Raw genomic sequence first — 24076 nt, forward strand, 5'->3', positions numbered from 1 at the left:
TGCTATTTTATGGGAAAAATAACGTTTATAACTCTTGTAAATTGTCTTTTGCCATTGTATACCCCTGTTTGCATCTTCCTCATTTACTTCATCCCTTGCCTTCCAATAAATCTACCCTTTGTTGTTTGCACCTCATCTTGTGTACAGTAGTCTTCCTGCACCATGGTGGTCCCCTGGCCATCGCTTCATACCTGTCATTGTAATCCTGCCTGTGATGAAATTTAGATTGCTGAAAACTCTTCCTCATACACAAGACACAAATAGTCCATTTCAAATATTTTAATGAAATAATACTTTCCTCTTACATTCTTCTTGTCCATAGATTTTACACATTTTAATCTTTAGAAATTTGCTGATGATTACAAATATCGCTTATTTGGTCTTTCCAATTTTTTTTTAATTTATAGACCAGAAAGATATCTAACTTAGCTCAATAGATAACCTATCTGAGATGCCTGACCCAGAGGACATGGCACTTTAATATTAAATATTATGTTTCTGTATATAATATAGAATTCATGCTAATAGTAGTATTAAGTACAATGCATATTCTTATACATTCACATTATACAATATATATCTATATAATATAGTTAACATTTCTCAATGTCTTTGCTCTTGTAAATAATCTGACTTTTTTATTTGCAGTATTTTAGGAGTAAGAAAATAGCTTGCCCTTTTAATACAGGTTGAGTCTATGCTGCTTTTAATGTATTGCGAGGAAGGCAATTTCCCACCTTGAACTTTTATGCATAACAGGAATAAACAAGAAATAAACAGCTTTTTCTTTAAATAGTGCCTCTCCTGTCCAGTAGCAGGGCCTGGTATTGCTGCTCATCCCATTTTACTGGAATGGGAATGAGTTTTCACAACAGTCACTGCCAACTGACAGGAGTGGTACTGTTCCTGGAGAAAAATAGCAGCGTTTTATAAATCTTGGACAACCCCTTTAACAATCAGTCATGGACTTAAAAAGGACCTATCGTTTCTATGAAAAACACATAAAGTGACAGTAAATGAAAGTATAAGACTTCTGTCAAATTCATCGTTAACAAAGTAGATGATTTGCTTAGTATTACCAGGATGCAGGTTTTACTTTGATGTCCCTGTGTATTCTGCAGCGCAGATAAAGGAGGAGCAGAAATATGCAGCTGCTTATAAAGAGTTAATCATCTGCAGTAGGAGGACATAATTGCTTCTCCATAATCTAAGTCACTAGCTACATACCCTCCAAGCATATAGCAGACACACTGGGGAGACTTGACAAGTTTTACAGTGCAGATAAAGGAGGAGCAGAAATATGCAGCTGCCTTTAAAGAGTTAATCTGCAATGCCAGGAAATAATTACTTCTTCATAATCTAAGTTACTAGCTACATACCCCCAAGCATATAGCAAACACACTGGGGAGACTTGACAAGTTTTACCTCTGTAACTGTTTGTCTCCTTCTCTTCCTGATGCTCTATAATACACAGGAACCCATCTTGCTTTGCATAACACTACATTCAGTAGAAAACCAGATAATAGCATGGTTCTCCCCTCTATTTACACGCAGCCTCCATCCACACAGTTGTGTATCCATAGTCAGAAGCAGGAAGTCTCACACAACTGTCAATATAGTGAGACAGTAGAGAACCCTACCTCAGCCTCCTTCTCTTAAGGTACAAGAGGTTTTAGGACTAGTGAGGACTTTTTTTTTACTTTTCCTAATTTTAAATATTTGAGAAAGTTATATTTCGGTATCCTTTTACTTCATGATGTTTCCCAGGAGGTGATAGGTCCTCTTTAAATGTCTATGTTAATGGAGGAAAAGGGAATCAAGATATACCCACCTGTATAAATGTCAGCTTTGCACATTACAGTTTTTTAGACACATTCTTCCACTGTCATTACTAAATAACAATCATGCTTAACCTAACTATCCACACCAGGGAGTGACAACTTTGAGTCCATTAACTCCATATGCAGGTATTGAGAGCTCACTGAGGGTGGCATATATGGGTCATCATGGTTTTGAACTTCTCTGACAAAACCATGTAAGAGGCAAATTACTCTAATAGTTAAATAAAAAAATAATGTAATGCTAAAAGCAAAAATTGCTGTCAATGTATCGAAGAAAGGCACGAAAGATGGAATGATTGTGTATTGCTGTTCAGTCGATGCTGCATCACGTCTTTGGCTGTTCACTGTGTCCTCTAAATGTCTTGTTCCTCTTCTCCCTTATGCAGATGAATGCTGAATTCACATCTTTGAGGTCTGTGCATGTGTTAGCTTGATATGTCTTCTTTGTGGTGGCTTTTATAGCATGTGATGACTGTCCAAGAGGATCTCTCTGGAGGGAGGAGGATTTGTAGTCTCTATAATCCATTTACATAAACTGCAAGAGGGTACATGCCATAGTGTAATTCCTACTCCTTTCATCTGAGTTCTTAGAAAATGCCAGCATCATTCTTGTAATGTGTACATTGTGAGTGTCCTATATATTGTTCTATATCTCTTAGTTTCTTCTCATTCATTTCACTGCCACTTATGTCTATCAGTAGCCTTCATTATCCATTCCTGGTCACTATACAGTATAAATTGAGAATGCAGGTTGAGCAGTCTGTTTTTAGGGATTATGACTTCATGGTGCAAATGGGTACCACAATCACTAGGATTACCGTACAGGCAGCTGCGGTGATGAGTGCCGCCATCTTACAGACCTTGGTTCGCCGGAATTCTGCTTCCTTTCTTTTCAGCAATGAGTCGTAACCCGGAGTGTAGATGTCTTCCATCCAAAACTCCAGGTTATTGGGGTTCAAGGATTCCTGAGTCTATAAAGAAAAAAAACACAGTAGACCTCAACAGTTATAAAACCTCAGATCTTTCTGTTACATACGACATTCTGATTGTAAATTGCATCTACAATGAGTCTGATTTTCATTTTTATTTTCAGAAATTTACTTCATATGTAATTTTTTTTCCATCAGCCACGTTCACATCCCAACTGAGTGTTTGGTATCTACACATCCCCGTTCTAACATGCTTCCCTTTTTGGCTGGTCTTTAGGGCTTATTCAGACTTCAGCTTTTCGTGTGCGAGTTCTGTCTGTGTTTCTCATGGATAGTACTTGTACCTATTATAGTTGTGGCTGTTCACATGTCCGAGTCATTTCGTGGACTGAGTTCTTTGCAAAAAAGCATGGAGATATGTCCCAGTTTGATCCAAATCTCCGATCAAGCTTGCCAATGCAAGTCTGTGGGTCAGTGAAAAAAAAATCAGACAACACAGATGCCATTCTTGAGCGTACTGTCTTTAGCATGGATTGTTTAATAGGAGAAGTTTGAAAAACCTACAAAAATTATAACATTTTGATAACAGAAACTGACACTGACCCAACTCTGCTGAAACCTTGATAAATAACCCTGCTCCTTTATTCCAATTCCGCTACCACCCTCCACTGCTCTTTCCTCATTTGAGGTGCACTCCGTCCGCATCTATTCCCCCTCCAACCTCCAGCTGGCTGTCATCTACCGCCCCCAGAACTAGCCATCTCCACCTTTCTTGACCACTTCACCACCTGGCTACTTCATTTCCTCTCTGCTGACATCCCCACTATCATCATGAGTGACTACAATATCCCCATTGATACTTCTACCTCAGCTGCCTCTAAACTTTTATCGCTCACTGCCTCCTTCTGCCTCACTCAGTGGTCCTCTGCAGCCACTCACAAAGATAGTCACACACTAGACCTTATCTTTGCCCGCTTCTGTTCCCTTACTAATCTCACTAACTCACTCCTCCCCATCTGACCACAACCTACTGACATTCTCTTCCCTCTCCTCTCCCAGTGTGCAACCCCCACTCCACATACTCACTCACCCTCTCAGAAATCTCAAACACCTCAATTTACAATCTCTCTCTTAGTTCCTTCTCCCTCTTACAGACATAGCTTCCTTTCATGACACAGATGCTGCTGCCTCTTTTTATAACACCACAGTAACAACAAAGAACTGAGACAGGCTTCCAGGGTCGCTGAGTGGAGATGGAAGCGATCCCGCTCTGCCGACCACTTCATTGCATACAAGTATTCCCTCTCCAGCTTCAAGTCCACGCTCACTGCCGCAAAACAATCTTCTCATCTCATATCCTCCCTGTCTCACAACCCTAAACAGCTTTTCAACACTTTCAATTCGCTACTCCATCCCCCAGCACCTCCTCCCTCCCCTCTCATTTCTGCTGAAGACTTTGCCTCTTTCTTTAAACAGAAGATCAATACGATCAGAGAAAGCTTTGGCCAACAGCGCCCAATGCCCCTCTTAGCTGCGCAACCCTGTTCCTCCAAAACCAGCTTCTCCACCATGACAGAAGATCAGCTCTCCACTCTCCTGTCAAGATGACACCTCACCACTTGCACGCTTGACCCGCTCCAGTCCCACCTCATCCCTAACCTCGCCACAGTCTTCATCCCAACCCTAACACACCTCTTCAACCTCTCACTCACAACTGGTGTCTTCCCCTCATCCTTCAAACATGCCAAAATCACACCTATCCTCAAAAAGCCTTCCCTCGACCCATCCTCTGTGCCTAGCTATCGCCCGATATCTCTTCTCCCTTATGCCTCAAAACTACTGGAACAGCATGTCCATCTTGAGCTGGCCTCCCACCTCTCCTGCTGCTCCCTCTTTGACCGGTTACAATCTGGCTTCCGACCCCATCACTCAACTGAAACTGCCCTAACTAAAGTCACAATGACCTACTAACCGCCAAGAGCAGGCGACACTACTCTGTCCTACTTCTCCTTGACCTGTCTTCTGCCTTTGACACTGTGGACAACTCCCTCCTGCTACAGATTCTCTCATCTCTTGGCATCGCAGACTGGTCCCTATCCTGGATCTCGTCATATCTAACAGACCGAACATTCAGTATTTTCCTCTCCCACACCACCTCCTCACCTCGCACCTTGTCTATCGGTATTCCTCAAAGCTCAGTTCTAGGACCCCTACTAGTCTCCATCTACACCTTCGGCCTGGGACATCTCATAGAATCCCATGGTTTGCAGTATCATTTCTATGCCAATCACATACAGATCTATATATCCGGAATTGACCTCACCTCCTTACTCAACAAAATACCACACTGTCTGTCTGCTATCTCTGCCTTCTTTTCTGCTTGCTTTCTAAAACTGAACATGGACAAAACAGAATTCATCATCTTTCCCCATCTCACTCTACCCCTCCACCAGACCTATCCATCAATGTCAATGGCTGCTCACTTTCCCCAGTCCCACATGCTCGGTGCCTCGGGGTGATCCTCGACTCTGCCCTCTCTTTCAAGCCACATATCCAAGCCCTTGCCTCCTCCTGCCATCTCAAACTCAAAAATATTTCCCGGATCCACGCATTCCTTAACCACGAAACCACAAAAACACTAGTGTACGCCCTTATTATTTCCCGCCTTGACTACTGCAACCTCCTACTCTCTGGCCTCCCCTCTAGCACTCTGGCACCACTTCATTCCATCCTACACTCTGCTGCCCGACTAATCTACCTGTCTCCCCGCTATTACCCAACCACCCAACCTCTCCCCTATGCCAAGCCCTTCAATGGCTTCCTATCATCCAGAGACTCCAGTTCAAAACCCTTACTATGAAAAAGCCATCTAGAACCTGTCTCCTCCATACATCTGTGACATGGTCTCCCAGTACTTACCTACACGCAACCTTTGATCCTCACAAGATCTCCTTCTCTACTCCCCTCTTATCTCTTATTCCCACAACCGCATCCAAGCCTTCACCCATGCTTCCCCCATGCTCTGGAACTCTCAAACCCAACACATCAGACTCTTGCCTACCATAGAAACATTCAAAAAGAACCTGAAGACCCACCTCTTCCGACAAGCCGACAGCCTACAGTGATCCTCAACCTACTGAACCGCCGCACAACCAGATCTACTCTCTCCTCATGTATCCTCACCCATCCCCTGCAGACTGTGAGCCCTCGCGGGCAAGGTCCTCTCTTCTTCTGTACCTGTAAGTGCCTTGTTTTTTTGCTCATGTTTATTGTATTTGTCTATATTTTCCCCCTTTTCACATGTAAAGCGCCATGGAATAAATGGCGCTATAAAAAATGTATAATAATAATAATAAAAAATAACTGATGAAACTCAAAACCATATTATGAGTGTAAGAAAATCACTGACTTCTGAATGAGCCCTAAGTCTGTCCTTTTTAAACACATTCAAGGTATACAGTGGCTTGCAAACATATTCACCCCCTATTTCCTAATTTGTTACATTACAACCTGTGTTTAAATATTTTTATAATCCAAACTGTGTGTGATGCATCAGCACTAAATAGTCTAAGTTGGTGAAATGAAGTGAGAAACATATAGGCATAAATAAAATTTATGGGATCAAATAACTAAAATTAGGCATGTGCATATGCATTCACCCCTTTTGCTATGAATCCCCTAAAAATTTCTGGTGCAAGCAATTACCTTCATAAGTCACATGCTTAGGGAAAGGAAGTCCACCTGTGTGGAATCTATGTGTCACATGGTCTGTCAATATATTCACAGCTTTTCTGAAAAGCCACAGAGGCTGCAACACCATTAAGCAAGAGGCTTCACTAACCAAACACCACCATGAAGACTAAGGAGATCTCCAAACAAGTCAGGGACAAAGTTGTTGAGAAGTACAAGTCACGGTTGGATTATAAAAAACAATATCCCAATCTCTGATGATCCCCCAGAGCACAATCAAATTCATTATCATCAAATGGAAAGAACATGGTACCACAACAAACCTGCCAGAGTGGGACGCCCACCAAAACTTTCAGCCTGGACAAGGAGGGGATTAATCAGAGAGATGGTGTATATTGGCTTTTAGACCTCAAGTCCTAGTGGGATATGGTGTACCTTATGGGAACCCTGTTGTCTGGTGTGCAGATGTCCAGACAAAAAATGTCTCTGGGATGATTTATGTAAAATCCTGGTCTGGGACTTCTAGTATGAACGTTGCAGTCTATTTAGACTGATAAAAAGGGAGCACTGTCCGGGCCGGTGACAACAGCTTCGGGCTCCCGTTCCAGTAGTACACACTGTTCAAGTAGAATCTGCTTCTGGTCGATGCAGGAACTGTGTGATGTCAACGGCATGTGACTGAAGCTGCTTCAGGAAGTAAAAAGCAGAGCACTATAAGGGTGCGTGTCCACGGTCCGTAATGACGGCACTTTGGACGGAGCGGAAAACCCGCTCCGCCCAAAGCGCCGCCCCTTCTGTACGCACGGTGATTCTGGATGTGTTCATTGCACACATCCGGAATCTCTGCACCCTATACATAGGGCCCTGTGATTTATCTGCAGGAACAGAGCGTCGCCACAAGGTAAACAGACATAATGTGTATCAGTAATGATACCATTTTGGTGCAAATACGATCTTTTGATTGCCCGTCATTGCATTTTAATGCAATGTTGCGGTGATCAAAAAAACGTAATTATGGCGTTTTGACTTTTTTCACTTTATCTCGTTGAGCAATCAGGTTAATTCTTTTTTATATTAATAGATCAGGCAATTTTGTACTCAGTGATGCCAAATATGTGTATGTTTGATTTTTTTTTGTTTTATTTTGAATGGGGCGAAAGGGGGTGATTTGAACTGTTATTTTTTTATATTTTTAAAAACTTTTTTTTACTTTTGACATGCTTCCATAGTCTCCATGGGAGACTAGAAGCTTCCATAATCCGATTGTAACTGCTACATACAGGTGATGATCAGATTGCCTGTATGTAGCAGAATTGCTCACTTGCTATGAGCGCCGACCACCAGTCGGTGCTCAAAGCAATCTGGCAGTGACAAACCTAGAGGTCTGATGGAGACCTCTGGTTGTCATGCTGACTCATTGGCTGGGAATTCCGGCATGCTTGCCGGAAGCACGCATTAAATGTCTCTGTCAGAGATTGACAGCAGCATTTAACTAGTTAACAGCCGCGGGTAGATTGCGATTCCACCCATGGCTGTTAGGCACATGTCAGCTGTTCAAAACAGCTGACATGTGCCAGAAAAGATGTGAGCTCTGTGCTGGAGCCCACAGCAAAGGGATGGAGTCCGACATTGGCGTAGTATTGAATGCCTTTGTAAATACAGATTTTTTTTTTGTTAAAAGCACCATTAGAGCATTTTTTTTCTTTATCACTGGAGTGGTGCCTCTAATGTAATGTCCTTGCCTCCAGTCTTATACCCTTCCTCCAGCACCTTCTCCTTTTTTTGGTGTCTCTCCGGTCCCACGATATCATCTTGTGACCACAACTTCTGACTGACTTTACGTCAGAAGTTACATCACAAGCTCTCAATAGAAGTAAATGAAAGCCAGACTGAGCTCCTCATAGACTTCTATGGGGTTATGATCGTCGGCTCGCGCCATGAAACACTGGGGCGATCCGGAACGTCACGAACTTCAAAAAGCAATGTCGATGGAAGGGGAAGATGGTGGCAGGTACGTATCAGACTAAGTGCAAGTACCTTATATTCAAAGCACCACTCCAGCGGTAAAACAAAAAAAACACCTGGAGTGGTGCTTTAATTAAATGAAATATATTTGCAATGGGTTTCTCCTAAACATTTTGTGATGCTTGTCTTCTTCTTCTTCATTATTCTTCCATTCTAACTGCTCGATTCACTTCTCTCCTGACAGATTGTCTAAGCTGATTTTTTTTTAATTGGTTTGATTAAATTTGAGTTTACATTACAGGAGAAGTGCTAGAGACTGTCCTGACAAAGAGCCATCTCACCCATTAAAAGGCTGTCTGTCAGCACAGAATGACTCTTCAAACCCAGCCCAGCACCTTGTAGTGGACACAGCCTCAATATAAATTGTATTTTTAGTGTCCAAATCTGTCTAACATAAACATCTTAATTAATCGCCCACATACTGTTTCTGAGAAGCTCATCTTCCCACCTATTTAATTTCCATCTATCTTCCCACCTTCTCTTCGTTGACTGACACGTTTGGCTTTACAGTTCCCTCAAAATGGCAGATAGATGACAAGTAGATGGGATGGTGCACCTCATTAGCGTATTTGATCAAAGAATGACTTCTAGCAAACTCATCAATAGATTTGAACACCGAAAATCTGATTTTTATGAGGCTTACCGGTATGTTTTTTATAGAGTATTTTGCTATGTTTGAGCTGTCATTTTGTGCTGACACGGTCCTTTTAAAGGGAACTTCTCACCACTTTTTTGCTCTATCAGCTAAAAATATCATTTAATTGCTTGTCAGGTATGCATTCCACATCTACATTTGAAACCCCCCTACACCCCATGCATCACCCATAAAAACCTTTTTAGTTTGTCCCGCACTGTATGTTAATCTGTTCAGTCCAGTCCGATGGGCGTTGCCTCTGTTCCCTCACTCCACCCCTCCTCGGCTTGCTGTACGCATTCTTCGCCGTGAATCTCGCAGAGCGCGTATGCTTTGCCCAATTGCGGGCAAAGCCGAAAAGCAGTATGGCGCATGCGCCAGTACTGCGCCTTACTGCTTTTCAGCTTTGCCCGCCTTTGGGCAAGCATACTGCGCACGCGCGCGGTCACATTGCAATGTGCACGTGCAAAGTCTGTACGCGCTCTGTGAGATTCACGGCGAAGAATGCGTACAGCAAGCCGAGGAGGGGTGGAGTGAGGGAACAGAGGCAACGCCCACCGGACAGGACTGAACAGATTAACATACAGCGCAGGACAAATTAAAAAGGTTTTTATGGGTGATGCATGGGGTGTCGGGGGGTTTCAAATGTAGATGTGGAATGCATACCTGACAAGCAATTAAATGATATTTTTAGTTGATCGAACAAAAAAGTGGTGACAGGTTCCCTTTAACACTGAACAGAATTGAGCAGCTTGCGGTGTATGGGAATACATGCAGTCTGCACAACTCACATGGTGTTACATTTTTTAATTAGAGCCAATAGAAAATATGTTTTATTTTACAAAATACATAGTTTAACTTAGCAAAATGTACACAGGGGTGTCCATAATCATATTTTAATATATTCTTTGTTTCATTTTTTCAATATTTTCAATATCTCTGTGTTGTAAGTGAATGGGAATAACCTTGTATATGCGACAGACAAGCGATGAGACAAGGTAGTCAGGAGGTTTTAGGTCAGATACCAGAAGGGCTCGTGGTACGGGGAGGGGGGTGCAAAACAAAAGCGTGGTCACTGGTCAGGTAACAGTCTGGGGTCAAATGCCAGGAAGGTATGTCACGACAAGGGAGTAAGCTAAACGGATAGTCTAAGACCAAGTCCGGGGTAAGGTACCTTAAGTCAGAGAGCGTTAAGAGCTGAAGGGATAATCCACATGAATGGTCGTGACAAATCCTAGGTCCGGCAATAAGATCAGAGAATCAGAAACAATCAGGCACAGAACTAAGCACACACAAGACTAAGCTACAGCTAGCAAATCACCAAGGAAAGGAGGCACCTGGAGAAACGCCCTCAAGCTGGGCCAGATTGAGTAGCAGGGCTGTCAGTCAAAATGCTGACAGCCCAGCTAGCCCCATGATCAAATTGGATGACTGGACTGTCACTCACAGCACTGAAAGTCCAACACACTCCATATCCCATAGGACATCGGAGCTGTCACTCCAGCATCCCTAGGCTGCAGGAAAGATGAAACCGTGACTGTACACATCCAGAGACTGAAAATGTGTATATACCTAATACTTATCATAGCTGAGAGTTTGCTATAATGTATCCAGGCTAGGTAATGCTTTGTTAGCATTAAAAAGTAACTGTACTTTTAATTTTCTTCATAAATCAATACTACACGTGAAAACAAGAAATTTGGGAATACCGTATGTCTTATTACAGAAATATGCTTCTTTCTTCTCATGAACTAATCATTCTTAAAATTCTCAGTTCATGGTTAAAATCTCTCTTTAGTGAATACAGATCGTCTAATTGCTGATTTATTAGATGGTAGTGGGTGATCCTAAATTTCTATGGAGAATTACAGCTGTGGTTTCAGGAGAACTTGCAGCAGAATGTCTGTGCCTGCCTCCAGCTCCACTCCACTTCCATAGAATGTTCAAAGCACCAACTGCCATCTCGTATTTCAGCAATGTGGCAATCTAACTTCACTGAATACAGAGTTTACCTGTGAATTGAAAATTAATGGTCAGTCCAAGAGGTGAATGAAGCAGATTTCTCTAACAAGATATACTAAAAAGTTCCTTATTTTCATGTGGACGATTGATTTATTAAATAAAAATTAAAACTATGGTTACTCTTTAAAGGCTCAGATTTCTTAAAGATGTTTCATTAAGTTCACATTTTTGTTTGCACATTACGGTACTTTTGTCTGTTCAAGTTAGAGGAAAACACAAAAAGAATTCATCTGCATGTTGAACTTTTTCTTCCAGGTTAAAAACTGACAAATAATGGAACCATAATAATCAATGGTTTCCTCTAAATTAATTTGCATCTGTTATGCAATGGATCCGTTTTGCACATGAATTGCATTTCTCTGTTCTCTTTAGAACAGGGGTGGGAAATCTTTTTTCTGCCAAGGGCCATTTGGCTATTTATACCATCCTTCGGGGGCCGTACAAACTCCACCCACAAAGTACATCCTGACTCTGGCACTGGTTTCAGGACGTAATCTTTCATTGCATGCCCTTCAGTGTTCAGTAGGGAACACAGCGTGTATGTGCTAAAAAGAGCAAATAGAAATTAATGAGCTGGTTGTAATCAAAATACTCCTCCCTTCCCAAGAATGCGGTCCCTGAGAATCTGCTCGGGGTCCTGATAAAAGGTCATCGAGGGCCGTAAATGGCCCGGGGACCTGAGGTTCCCCACCCCTGCTTTAGAGGATCAAACAGATGTAAAGTTCAAACAGACAAGTAAATTTAATCTTACGCAGTGCAATACACTGTATTGATCATGACGAGAGGAGAGCGATATGTGCTGTTGAAGTGATTTGCTAATAAGGATTGCCTAGAGTATACACTTGTGGCCAAAAGTGTTGGCACCTTTGAAATTGTTCCAGAAAATGGAGTATTTTCTTCCAGAAAATTTGTGCAATTATACGTTTTGTTTTACACATGCTATTTTTTTTTTGTAAGTATTGGAACAACACACCAAAAAACAGAGGGGAAAAAGGCAAATTTAACATAATTTCACACAAAAACCCAATAAAGGGCCTGACAAAATTCTTGGCACTCTTCCAGAATTGTGGGTAAATAACTTTGTTTCAAGTGTATGATTCTTGTTCAAACTCACCTGTGGCAAGTAACAAGTGTGGGTAATATGAAAATCACACCAGAAACCAGATCAAAAGGGAAGAAGATGACTCAGTCTTTGCATTGTGTGTCTGTATGTGTCACAGTAAGCATGGAGAACAGAACAGAAATAGAGGAATAGAACTGTCTGAGGATTTGAGAACCAAAAACGTTGGACAATATCAACAATCTGAAGGTTACAAGTCCATCATCAGAGATCTTGATGTTTGTCCACGATGAGCAATATAATTAAGTAGCTTTACAACACATAACACTATGGCTAATGTCCCTGGATGTGGACGGCAGAGAAAGATTTATGAAAGGATGCAACGCGTGATAGTCTGGATGGTGGATAAGCAGCCTCAATGAAGTTCCAAACAAATTCAAGCTGTTGTGAAGGCTCAGGATGCATCAGTGTTAGAGCGAACTATACACTGACATTTAAATGAAATGTAATGCTACAGCAGGAGACCCAGGCGGACCCCACTGCTGGCACATAAAAAAGCTAGAGTTCAGTTTGCCAAACTGTATGTAAGTAAACCAAAATCCTTCTGAGAAAGCATCTTGTAGACAGATGAGATCAAGATATAGATTTTTGGTAAAGCACATAAGTGTACTGTTTACTGAAACAGAATGAGGTCTACAAAGAAAAGAACACAGTACCTTCAGTGAAACAGGATGGAGGTTCAAAAATGTTTGGGGGTTGTTTTGCTGCCTCTGGCACTGTGTGCAAGGCATTATGAAATCTGAAGATTACCAATTAATTTTTGGTTGCATTGTAGTGCCCAGTGTCAGAAAGCTGGGGTTTTGTCCTAGGTCATTTCTCTTGGAGCAGGACAATGATCCCAAATATTCTTCTAAAACCACCAAGAAATACATGGAAATGAAGTGCTGGAGAGTTCTCAAGTGGCCTGCAATGAGTCCAGATCTAAATCCCATTGAACACCTGTGTAGAGATCTTAAAATTGCTTGGGAGAAGAGACCCATATGAGAGACCTGGAGCAATTTGCAAAAGAAGAGTGATCAAAAATTCCAGTTGAGAGGTGTAAGAAGCTTGTTGATGGTTACATGAAACAATTGATTGCAGTTATTTATTCCAAAAGGTGTTTAACCCCTTTATCCCCAAAGGTGGTTTGCACGTTAATGACCAGGCCAATTTTTACAATTCTGACCACTGTCCCTTTATGAGGTTATAACTCTGGAACGCTTTAACGGATCCCGATGATTCTGACATTCTTTTCTCGAGACATATTGTACTTCACGATAGTGGTAAAATTTCTTTGATATTACCTTATTTGTGAAAAAAGCGGAAATTTGGTGAAAATTTTTAAAATTTTGCAATTTTCCAAATTTGAATTTTTTGGGCCTTAAATCACAGAGATATGTCACACAAAATGCTTAATAAGTAGCATTTCCCACATGTCTACTTTACATCAGCACAGTTTTGGAATCAAATTTTTTTTTTGTTAGGGAGTTATAAGGGTTAAAAGTTGACCAGCAATTTCTCAATTTTACAACACCATTTTTTCTCAGGGACCACATCACATTTGAAGTCATTTTGAGGGGTCTATATGATACAAAATAACCAAGTGTGACACCGTTCTAAAAACTGCACCCCTCAAGGTGCTCAAAACCACATTCAAGAAGTTTATTAACCCTTCAGGTGTTTCACAGGAATTTTTGGAATGTTTAAAAAAAATGAACATTTAATTTTTTTCACAAAAAATGTACTTCAGCTCCAATTTGTTTTATTTTACCAAGGGTAACAGGAGAAAGTGGACCCCAAAAGTTGTTGTACAATTTGTCCTGAGTACGCTGATACCCCATATGTGGGGGTAAACCACTGTTTGGGTGCATGGCAGAGCTCGGAAGGGAAGGAGCGCCATTTGACTTTTCAATGCAAAATTGGCTGGAATTGAGATGGGACGCCATGTTGCATTTGGAGAGCCCCTGATGTGCCTAAACATTGAAACCCCCCACATGTGACACCATTTTGGAAAGTAGACCCCTTAAGGAACTTATCTAGATGTATGGTGAGCACTTTGACCCAACAAGTGCTTCACAGAAGTTTATAATGCAGAGCTGTAAAAATAAAAAATCATATTTTTTCACAAAAATGATCTTTCGCCCCCAATTTTTTATTTTCCCAAGGGTAAGAGAAGAAATTGTACCCTAAAAGTTGTTGTGCAATTTGTCCTGAATACGCTGATACCCCATATGTGGGGGTAAACGACTGTTTGGGTGCATGGCAGAGCTCGGAAGGGAAGGAGCGCCATTTGGAATGCAGACTTAGATGGATTGGTCTGCAGGCGTCACGTTGCATTTGCAGAGCCCCTGATGTACCCAAACAGTAGAAACCCCCCACAAGTGACCCCATATTGGAAACTAGACCTCCCAAGGAACTTATCTAGATGTGTTGTGAGAACTTTGAACCCGCAAGTGTTTCGCTACAGTTTACAACGCAGAGCCGTCAAAATAAAAAATATTTTTTTCCCACAAAAATGATTTTTAGCCCCCCAAATTTTTATTTTCCCAAGGATAACAAGAGAACTTCGATCCCAAAAGTTATTGTCCAATTTGTCCCGAGTACGCTGAAACCCCATATGTTGGGGTAAACCCCTGTTTGGGTGCACGGGAGAGCTCGGAAGGGAAGGAGCACTGTTTTATTTTTTCAACTCAGAATTGGCTGGAATTGAGATCGGACGCCATGTCGCGTTTGGAGAGCCCCTGATGTGCCTGAACAGTGGAAACTCCCCAATTCTACCTGAAACCCTAATGCAAACACACCCCTAACCCTAATCCCAATGGTAACCCTAACCCTGACACACCCCTAACTCTAATCCCAACCCTAATCCCAAACGTAAATGTAATCCAAACCCTAACCCTAACTTTAGCCCCAACCCTAACCCTAACTTTAGCCCCAACCCTAACCCTAACTTTAGCCCCAACCCTAACCCTAACTTTAGCCCCATCCCTAGCCCTAACCCTAGCCCTAACCTCAGCCCTAATGGGAAAATGGAAATAAATAATTTTTTTTTATTTTATTATTTTTCCCTAACTAAGGGGGTGATGAAGGGGGGTTTGATTTACTTTTATGGCGGTTTTTATATCAGATTTTTATGATTGGCAGCTGTCACACACTAAAAGACGCTTTTTATAGCAAAAAAGTTTTTGCGTCTCCACATTTTGAGACCTATAATTTTTCCATATTTTGGTCCACAGTCATGTGAGGTCTTGTATTTTGCAGGATGAGTTGACGTTTTTATTGGTAATGTTTTCGGACACGTGACAGTTTTTGATCACTTTTTATTCCGATTTTTGTGACGCAGAATGACCAAAAACCAGCTATTCATGAATTTCTTTTGGGGGAGGCGTTTATACCGTTCCACGTTTGGTAAAATTGATAAAGCAGTTTTATTCTTCATGTCCGTGCGATTACAGCGATATCTCATTTATATCATTTTTTTATGTTTTGGCGCTTTTATACGATAAAAGCTATTTTATAGAAAAAATAATTATTTTGGCATCGCTTTATTCTGAGGACTATAACTTTTTTATTTTTTTACTTATGATGCTGTATGGCGGCTCGTTTTTTGCGGGACAAGATGACGTTTTCAGCTGTACCATGGTTATTTATATCCGTCTTTTTGATCGCGTGTTCCACTTTTTGTTCGGCGGTATGATAATAAAGCGTTGCTTTTTGGTTCTTTTTTTTTTTTTTCTTACGGTGTTCACTGAAGGGGTTAACTAGTGGGACAGTTTTATAGGTTGGGTCATTACGGACGCGGCAATACTAAATATGTGTACTTTTATAGTTTTTTTTTGTTTTTTTTAGATAAAGAAATGTATTTATGGGAATATTTTTTTTTCTTTATTTAGGATTTTTTTTTTTTTTACACATGTGGAAATTTTTTTTGTTTTTTTTTTACTTTGTCCCAGGGGGGGACATCACAGATCGCTGATCTGACAGTTTGCACAGCACTCTGTTAGATCAGCGATCTGACATACAGCCGTACAGGCTTACCAGCGCCTGCTGTGGACCCGGAAGTACTCCCTGCAGGACCCGGATGCAGCCCCGCGGCCATTTTGGATCCGGGGACTGCAGGGAGGAGATGCTCGGTACAAGGTGAGTACATCGCCTTGTACCGATCGTCTCAGGGAAGCACGCAGGGAGCCCCCTCCCTGCGCGATGCTTCCCTGTACCGCCGGTACACTGCGATCATGTTTGATCGCAGTGTGCCAGGGGTTAATGTGCCGGGGGCGGTCCGTGACCACTCCTGACACATAGTGCCGGATGTCAGCTGCGATAGCCAGCTGACACCCGGCCGCGATCGGCCGCGCTCCCCCCGTGAGCGCGGCCGATCGCATATGACGTTTTATCCCGTCGGTGGTCATACGGGCCCATCCCACCTCAACGGGATAGTACGTCAGATGTCAGAAAGGGGTTAACCAAATATTAAGTTGAAGATAAGGGTGCCAAGAATTTTGTCCTGACCATTTTGGGGCTTTTGTGTGAAATTATGCCTAGTTTGTCTTTTTTTCCGGGTTGTTCCAATATGCACAGAGGAAATAACTATGTGTATAACAACATAAGTGTAATTGCAATAATTTTATGGTAGAAATACTTTATTTTCTGGAACAATTTCAAGGGTACCAACACTTTTGGCCATAGCTGTATATAATATAGTAAACTCTGAGTTGTGTGCAGAGTTAGGTAGTTAAAGGTTCTAATTTCGTTGCTGTTCACACAGATATTTGCTTTGTAAGCAGTCATGAGAATAGTGTATATATTATAATTTACCTGGAGATCCAGTGCCGTCAGACGCCCTTTCTCTCCTGAGTTGTGTGCATATTCTTCTATTGTCCATGATGGTTGAGTTCGTTTTAACTCTGCCATTTCTGTTAGGCGCATGTCTGTATAAATGGGGTTGCTTTTCATGTGGGACTTCAGAGATGCTGGATAAGGGTGAGGGCTGAACACTTGTTCCACCATATAGGATTCCCTGGCTGGTTTTGGCATTCTGTGCAAATGAGGTATTTCATGCTGGCGATCCACCTGCAGCAAATATCAAAGATACAGTTTAAGTATATATCACCTTGCATTTAATACAACATATAGACAAGAATATATGTTTGAGTTTTCATATTTACGTTAATGTAAATTTGCTCTTTTACCTCTTTTGATTTGCGGTGCCAGTCTCTACTTGATCCTCCTTTATCTTTCTTTTCTTCTTCAGATATGCTGGGCTGTTTAGGGAATCCCCAAGATCGACATTCCAGCTGGGAGTTTCCAGGCTTAGACTCGCTGGTAGTAATATCTTCAGTTAATGATCGAACAGACCTTTGAGAAAAAAGGTTTTTTTTCATGGCTTTGACTCTCAGACTTTCCGTGGTAGCATTAGTAATGTCTGGACAACAGCAGTCAGGCTTGTCCACGTTCCCATTGTGGGATGAGTTTTGATCTTGGAATGAACTTGGTGAAGCTCTTGTACTGGAAGTGGCATCACTATGTGGTTGACTATCGATCTCTAACTTTGCTTTCTCTGGAGGCTGTATTCTTTCATCTAGCTTGTTTAGCTTGGCCAACACTTGGGATACCTCATCACGCACACCAGAAAGTGATTCTAACTTCTTCTCTATCTCTCCAATTCTTCTGACTAACTTTCTAACACTACATTTTAGTTCTTCCTCTTCCAAAGTCTCCCCCCTTGGGCCCTTGGTGGGTTTGCTGTTTGCTCTGTTGGTTGCATGCTCTGGAGAACTTTCATTTTCGACTCGTGGAATTTGAGATAATGAACCACTGCTATTGTAACAAGAGGACTGAGGAATGCCAGAGGATCCACAAAGACTCATATCATCGAGGAATCTGAATATGTCACTTATGTCATCACTAATGATTTCTGAATCTGCTTCCGACTGGTTACGAGCCCTGCCTTCTATATAGCGGCTGCAGTTGGAAGGGATGTTTGGTTCCTTTCCCTTTTTGGCATCAGTTTGTTCTGTCTGTGTACCAACACTCTCTGTCTTCTCTATACTAAACTGACAGGATGAGGATGGCGTTTTTGTGCCTTTGTCTCTGAATCTCCTCAATGCCTCTTGCTTTTCAACATCTTGAGGCTCACAAAAAATTTTTCCATTCGATTTCAAAGCTAGGTCTGGTAAGTAAGAATGATGTCGCTCTGGCACTGAAACAAAATTTGCTGATGGTAAGCCTGTGCTTGGATAACACATAGCTTCTTCTTTTCTATTAAAAAATGAGCGTTCAAAATCTGGCACCTCTTCAGTGTTTAAACTCCAGCTTTTTACTGGCTTTCCTATAAGGTGTTTAGGCTTACTATTAAACCTTTTTTGATCTGATAATCCTGAACCAGTTGTTGGACCGAAGTATGTGGAAGCCTGAAGATCATCTAAGCTTTCATGCTTCGCTCTTCGAAAGTCCTCCGAAGAGGAGTATGCTGTATTCAGATAGTGAGAGCTATATGGCATCTCAAAACTATGATTGAAAAAAACTGTCTTGGGACTTATTTTCCCTTCATTTTTTTTCATTGTTACATTAGGTGACGCTCTAGCTAAGTTATGAAAATCATCCTTAAAAATGTTTCTTCTCTGTCCACTGGAAGCTGGAAGTCTGAAAGGTTCTTCACTGGGCGTAGGGGGCAGTGAATCCGACTCTGATAATGGCTGACTGGGGAAATAGGTGCTTTGCATTTCACAGGATTGCGGTGTTACCATAGGGTATGAGTCCAAAGCTTGCAATCTCTCCATGGAAGCTGCCCGCTTGTTTCCTTCTTGTTTAACTCCTAAGAGGAAATTTGGCTCTGGGAGAAATGTATGGCATCCTTCACATTCTTCTTTGTGGCAGCTGGAGGACCTGGTGATGGAATAACTCCGGTTGGTATCTCGTTTATGTGCTTCTTTATGTGAGGATAAATCTTTGCCACTGTAAACGTCTGTGTCGGATTCCATGCCCTCTTTTTGCTGAGACTGCTGTTGAATGGGCAATTTTTCTTTGGCAGCCCCATCATTCATTTGTATTAAATTAAATATAGTGACTATATCTGCAGCTGCTATAATTTTTTTGGACTGTTGATTTTCTGCGGCATTTCTCATCTTGTCTCGGAAGAGACTTGCTGGAAAGCTGGGATCTTGACAGGCAGTGTAGTAAAGGAGACTGCGCAGCTTTGCAAGTTCAGGTAGTTCATATCGGGAACATAAAGATTTACACAGGTCTTGGTAAGAAGCTGAATTTTGTTTGGAGTCTAAATCTTCTAGAATCTTCACAAGAAGATAGGAAGAGTCCTGAGCATCACTCATGGTGACTGGCTTCTATGTTCCTACAAATGATAAAATTACATTACATTACATCAAATATGTTATTTTGCACTTAACTTTGCAAATTAAGTTTAAAACCTAACGTTAACCAAAACCTTAAAATTGAGGTACTACTACATTTAACACCACTCCCCTGCATTGTTAAAGGGGCATCAAGCAAACTTTGTGTCTTTTACCCCATTTCCGTCAAAGCCAGTTTTCACCGTTCTGGCTGGGCCAAATTATTTAAATATGATGTGTCACTTTAACCTCTGAAATGCTTCTATATATTCTGGTGACTCTTAGATTTTTTTTTTTTTTCGTGACAGATTGTATTTTATGTTAGTGGTAAATGTATGTCGATATGATTTGCATTTATTTAAGATAATATCTAAAGTTTGTTACAATTTTTTAAAAAATGTTTAATTTTTGAACTTTGAATTTGGATGCCCTTAAAACAGATATGCATACCATTCTAATTAGTTAATAAATAACATTTACCACGTGTCCACTTTATGTGAGTATCATTTTTTTCAACAACTTTTTATTGTTAGGACGTTAGAAAATGTTAAATTTTAGCAGCAATTTTTCATTTTTGGAAACTCTATGAAAATTACAAAATATTTTTTTTTGGGGACCACTGCATTTTTTTAAATGTCTTAATGTCTTTGAGTGACCTACATGTCAGAAAATCCCCAAACAAGACTTACTTTTAAAAACTGCACCCCCTCACAGTGTTCAAAATCATATTCCGAAAGCTTGTTAACCCTTCAGATGCTTCAAAGAAATTAACAGAATGTGGATGGAAAAATGAGAAAAAAATTTTTTTACTAAACAGTTGCCCCAAATTTTTCATTTTCACAATGGTAAAAAGAGAAAATGGACCCAACAATTTTTGTGCAAATTTTCCTAAATACATTGATAACCAATATGTGGTTAGAAACTACTGTTTGGGCAGACAGCAGGGTTTAGAAAGGAAGGAGCGCTGTTCTAGTTTTAGAGTGCGAATTTGGCTGGGATAGATTGTGGAAGCCATGTCTCATTTAGAGAGCCCATGTGGTGCCAAAACAGCAGACACCCCCTACAAGTGACCCTATTTTGGTAAAAAATCAATTAAGGAATTTATCTAGGGGTTTTGTGAGTATTTAGATTCCTGGAATGATTCATTGAATTTTTTTCAGAATTTCTCTTGAGTACGCCAATACTCCAATTATTCAGGAACCAGTTTGGGCACAGTGCGAAACTCAGAAGGACCCGAGCGCCTATTGGAGTACAGATTTAGCATTTCATAGAATTATGACATTGGTCACTGAATCAAAAAATAAAGTTTTTACCTCTAAAATTTTGTTTTAGCCCCATAATTTCTTATACTATTATACTATTTTCACAAATGCGGAAATACTTCCTTTGTGGTCATGCAGTACTTTTTGGCCACATGGCAGGGCTTTGAAGCAGTACTGTCTTTTGGAGAGGAGATTTTCCTGGAATAGTTTGCAAGTGCCATTTTCAGAGCCTTTTAATTTTAGAAAAGTAAAAAGCTCCTCAATTGACCCCATTTTGGAAATTACACCCCTCTGGGAATTCACGTATAGATGGCGAGACAATTTTGGCTGTACTGTTTTTTCAGAATAAGTAGTTTGTGTTGCAGGGTAAAAATTGCAAATATGGCAGCTTAGTACCCCATACATTGTGTTGTGCCCACCTTGGGCTTCTGGAGATGTAAACCCTCCAAATTGTTACATGGATTTTTCTTGCTACAGTGATGCCAAATATGTGGACGCTATCTGCAGTTTAGACACACTGTGAGGCTAATAAGAGATGGGGGCATTTGGATTTAGGAGCGCAGATTTCTCTGCATTTTTTCTGAAGGGAGCAGTCATGTAGCTTTTCCAGAACCTTCGTGCTATCAGTGACTTGGAGAGACCATACATTTTAATTGACAGATGGCAGACCTGAGTGAAGGTTTGTTTTTGATGGGTTGGTTTGAACATTTTTCAAGTACACTGTTGGGGTACATAACATTTTGGATACCTTTTTAAGGTTAGTTTCGCATTTAATTTGTGGTTTCCACCTAAATCTCCAAAATACAGAATTCAGACAGAAACCAGAACCATTCACTATATTGAGGCAAGCATTGTAAGGGTATGTGAACACTATATTTCTTTCAGGTGGGTCTGCTCCAAGACCTCTTGAAAAGTGCTAACTAAAGTTCCAAAAGAATGAACATATTCATTTCTATGTGAACACGACTTTATGTTCATATGTTCAGTCTTTTGAGCGTCTTTTAACTGCTTCAGGTTTCCATAAACAGTTAAAAGAAGTGACCTGACCATTCTTTACGCCTTTTTCAATCAGAGGACACTCTATAATTTTTAATACAGGTCAATGAAAAGGTCAAAGGAGGCCCAGGCATCTTTTTGAGCATTTTACCATTGTATTTGTTTGAAAAACAGATAACTTCACCGCTTAATGTAGGGATGTACCCTACTACAGAGCACTGTCGTTTAACTTTGAGTGCTGGCCAGCAATTCGGCTAAATGCATGGCTTACGTATTGGTGCAGTGGAGAAGGATTTTGGTTCCTAGAGCACTAGTCTGTCTTTGCATTTTGGTACAATCTCTATTTTGCATATACAGTAATTCCACTTGAATGGAACAGGGTCTGCTGAGCTGAGGGAGAGAATTCTAGCAGGGATGGCGGAGGTTTTAAACTATAGACTAGGGGGAGAACAAGGCAGAAAATAAAGGGATTCATAGATTAGAGAGGGGAAAAAAACATAACTGGAAAGAAAAATTTTGGGTGGATTAGTATGTGCTTTTTTTCAGTAGTATTTTATCATGGACAACCTGTTGCATCCTGTGGTGCATTTGTGCCTGGACATGGTATTGCAAGTATGGCTGCTATTTTTCTTTTTCAATGATAATAATAATAATCATTTTATTTAAATAGTGGCAACATATTCCACAGCACTTTATGATTAAGTGGTGACATGTACAGACAATAGATTCAATACAGAGTAAGACATTTGAACAGTTACAGGAGACGTGAGGGTCCCGCTTGCAAGCTTACAATCTACAAGGAACAAGGAAATAGGGGGAAACAATAGGTGAAAAGAGCTTGCTATTTAAGGTCCAGCCATTATAATAAATAGGGATTTTCATGTAAAGCTGCATGATCCAGTCATCAGCCAGCATGTTTAAGTGCAGTTATCGTGTGAATGGAGGGTGCAGTTTCTGAATAAAATTTAGAAGGAGGGAACAGAGGAGAGTTAGGTAAGTGAGTTGAGGTGATAGGCTTGTTTAAAGAGATGGGTTTTTAAAGCACACATAACATTGTATAGGGTAGTGCACTCCAGAAAACTGGCGCAGCACGAGAGAAGTCTTGGAGACGGAGGTGCGAAGTTCGGATTATGGAGGATGTTAGTCTTAGGTCAGTTGCAGAATGGAGGGCACATGTAGGGCTATAAATGAGGGAGGAGATATAGGTTGGTGCAGAGCTGAAAAGCTTTGTGGGTGAGAGAGATAAGTTTATATGTATTCTGTAGCGAATGGTCAACCAGTGTAATAACCGGCACAAGGTGGAGGCATCGGTGAAGCGGCTGAACAGAAAGACGACGCTAGCTGTTGCATTCAGGATGGATTAGAGAGGAAAAAGTTTGGTTAGAGGTAGACTGAACAATAGAGAGTTGCCGTAGTCCCGACGAGTGACTAAGAGAGACAGTAAGAGTTTTAGCAGTTTAAAAAGTGAGAAAAGGTCAGATTTTTGATATGTTTTTAAGATTCAGGTGACATGAGCGACTGGCTATAGAGAATATGTCATGAATCACAGTGGGGATATTTTTGATTATCCCACCGCTGCCACCAATATGTCATGAGCCGGGGGTGTTTGGTTGCCCCCAGTTCTTTCTTCAGGGATTTATATCCCACTTCCCAGTTCCGGTTTAGGACTTGCAGCTCTCTGGCACCCCCTTTACCCTCAGGTCAGTCCAGGAACTGCACCTCGGATAATTAGTCGCCAGAAAGGCTGCTTGCTCATGTACTGGCTATTGGGTACGTTACCGTGAAGGTGATATAATTATTCCTAGCCGCAGCTGAGCAATACCCTTTTTGGTGCAGTGACCAATGTTACAGCCAGGGGGCGCTGTGTGTGCACTTCAAGATGCACTTGGAGGCATAGTTGTGGTGAAACAGTGACTAGCAGCGTTGTGAATGGCTGATATGTATCGCAGAGGTGGGTGGCCCTGTGATGGAAGCCTGGGTATGTTTTGCTCAAGCAGATCTACTGCTGAGGGATTTGTTTACATTGGGAAGGCTTCCAGGTGATTGGAGAGATGGGTGGGTCCAGTCACCTACAAACCCACCCAAAGAGGCATGTCTGAACACCTAAGATGGTTTTGTGTTTAAGGACCTGTGGTGATGTCACGCTCACATGACTGGCCATGTGACAGGTACCTGGGTGTGGTTACACCTATGTAAAGGAGGTGTGTGTAGCACATGGTGTGAGTGTTTTGG

At 41.2% G+C, this 24076-nt stretch overlaps 1 protein-coding gene across 1 annotated transcript in view; it reads right to left on the minus strand.

The window, feature by feature from the left end:
- Positions 1 to 264: 264 nt before the first annotated feature.
- MINAR1 (membrane integral NOTCH2 associated receptor 1) overlaps positions 265 to 24076 on the minus strand; it is a 110962-nt gene continuing 87150 nt past the window's right edge. The window contains exons 2-4 of the mRNA XM_077263166.1: positions 17430 to 19588; positions 17056 to 17310; positions 265 to 2812 (exon numbers count right to left, since the gene is read on the minus strand). Coding sequence (XP_077119281.1) covers positions 2615 to 2812; positions 17056 to 17310; positions 17430 to 19568 — 2592 coding nt within the window. The 5' untranslated portion in view covers positions 19569 to 19588 and the 3' untranslated portion in view covers positions 265 to 2614. The remainder of the gene's footprint in view (positions 2813 to 17055; positions 17311 to 17429; positions 19589 to 24076) is intronic.

The sequence above is a fragment of the Ranitomeya variabilis genome, chromosome 5 (genome assembly GCF_051348905.1).
Source record: "Ranitomeya variabilis isolate aRanVar5 chromosome 5, aRanVar5.hap1, whole genome shotgun sequence".
NCBI classification, from domain to species: domain Eukaryota; kingdom Metazoa; phylum Chordata; class Amphibia; order Anura; family Dendrobatidae; genus Ranitomeya; species Ranitomeya variabilis.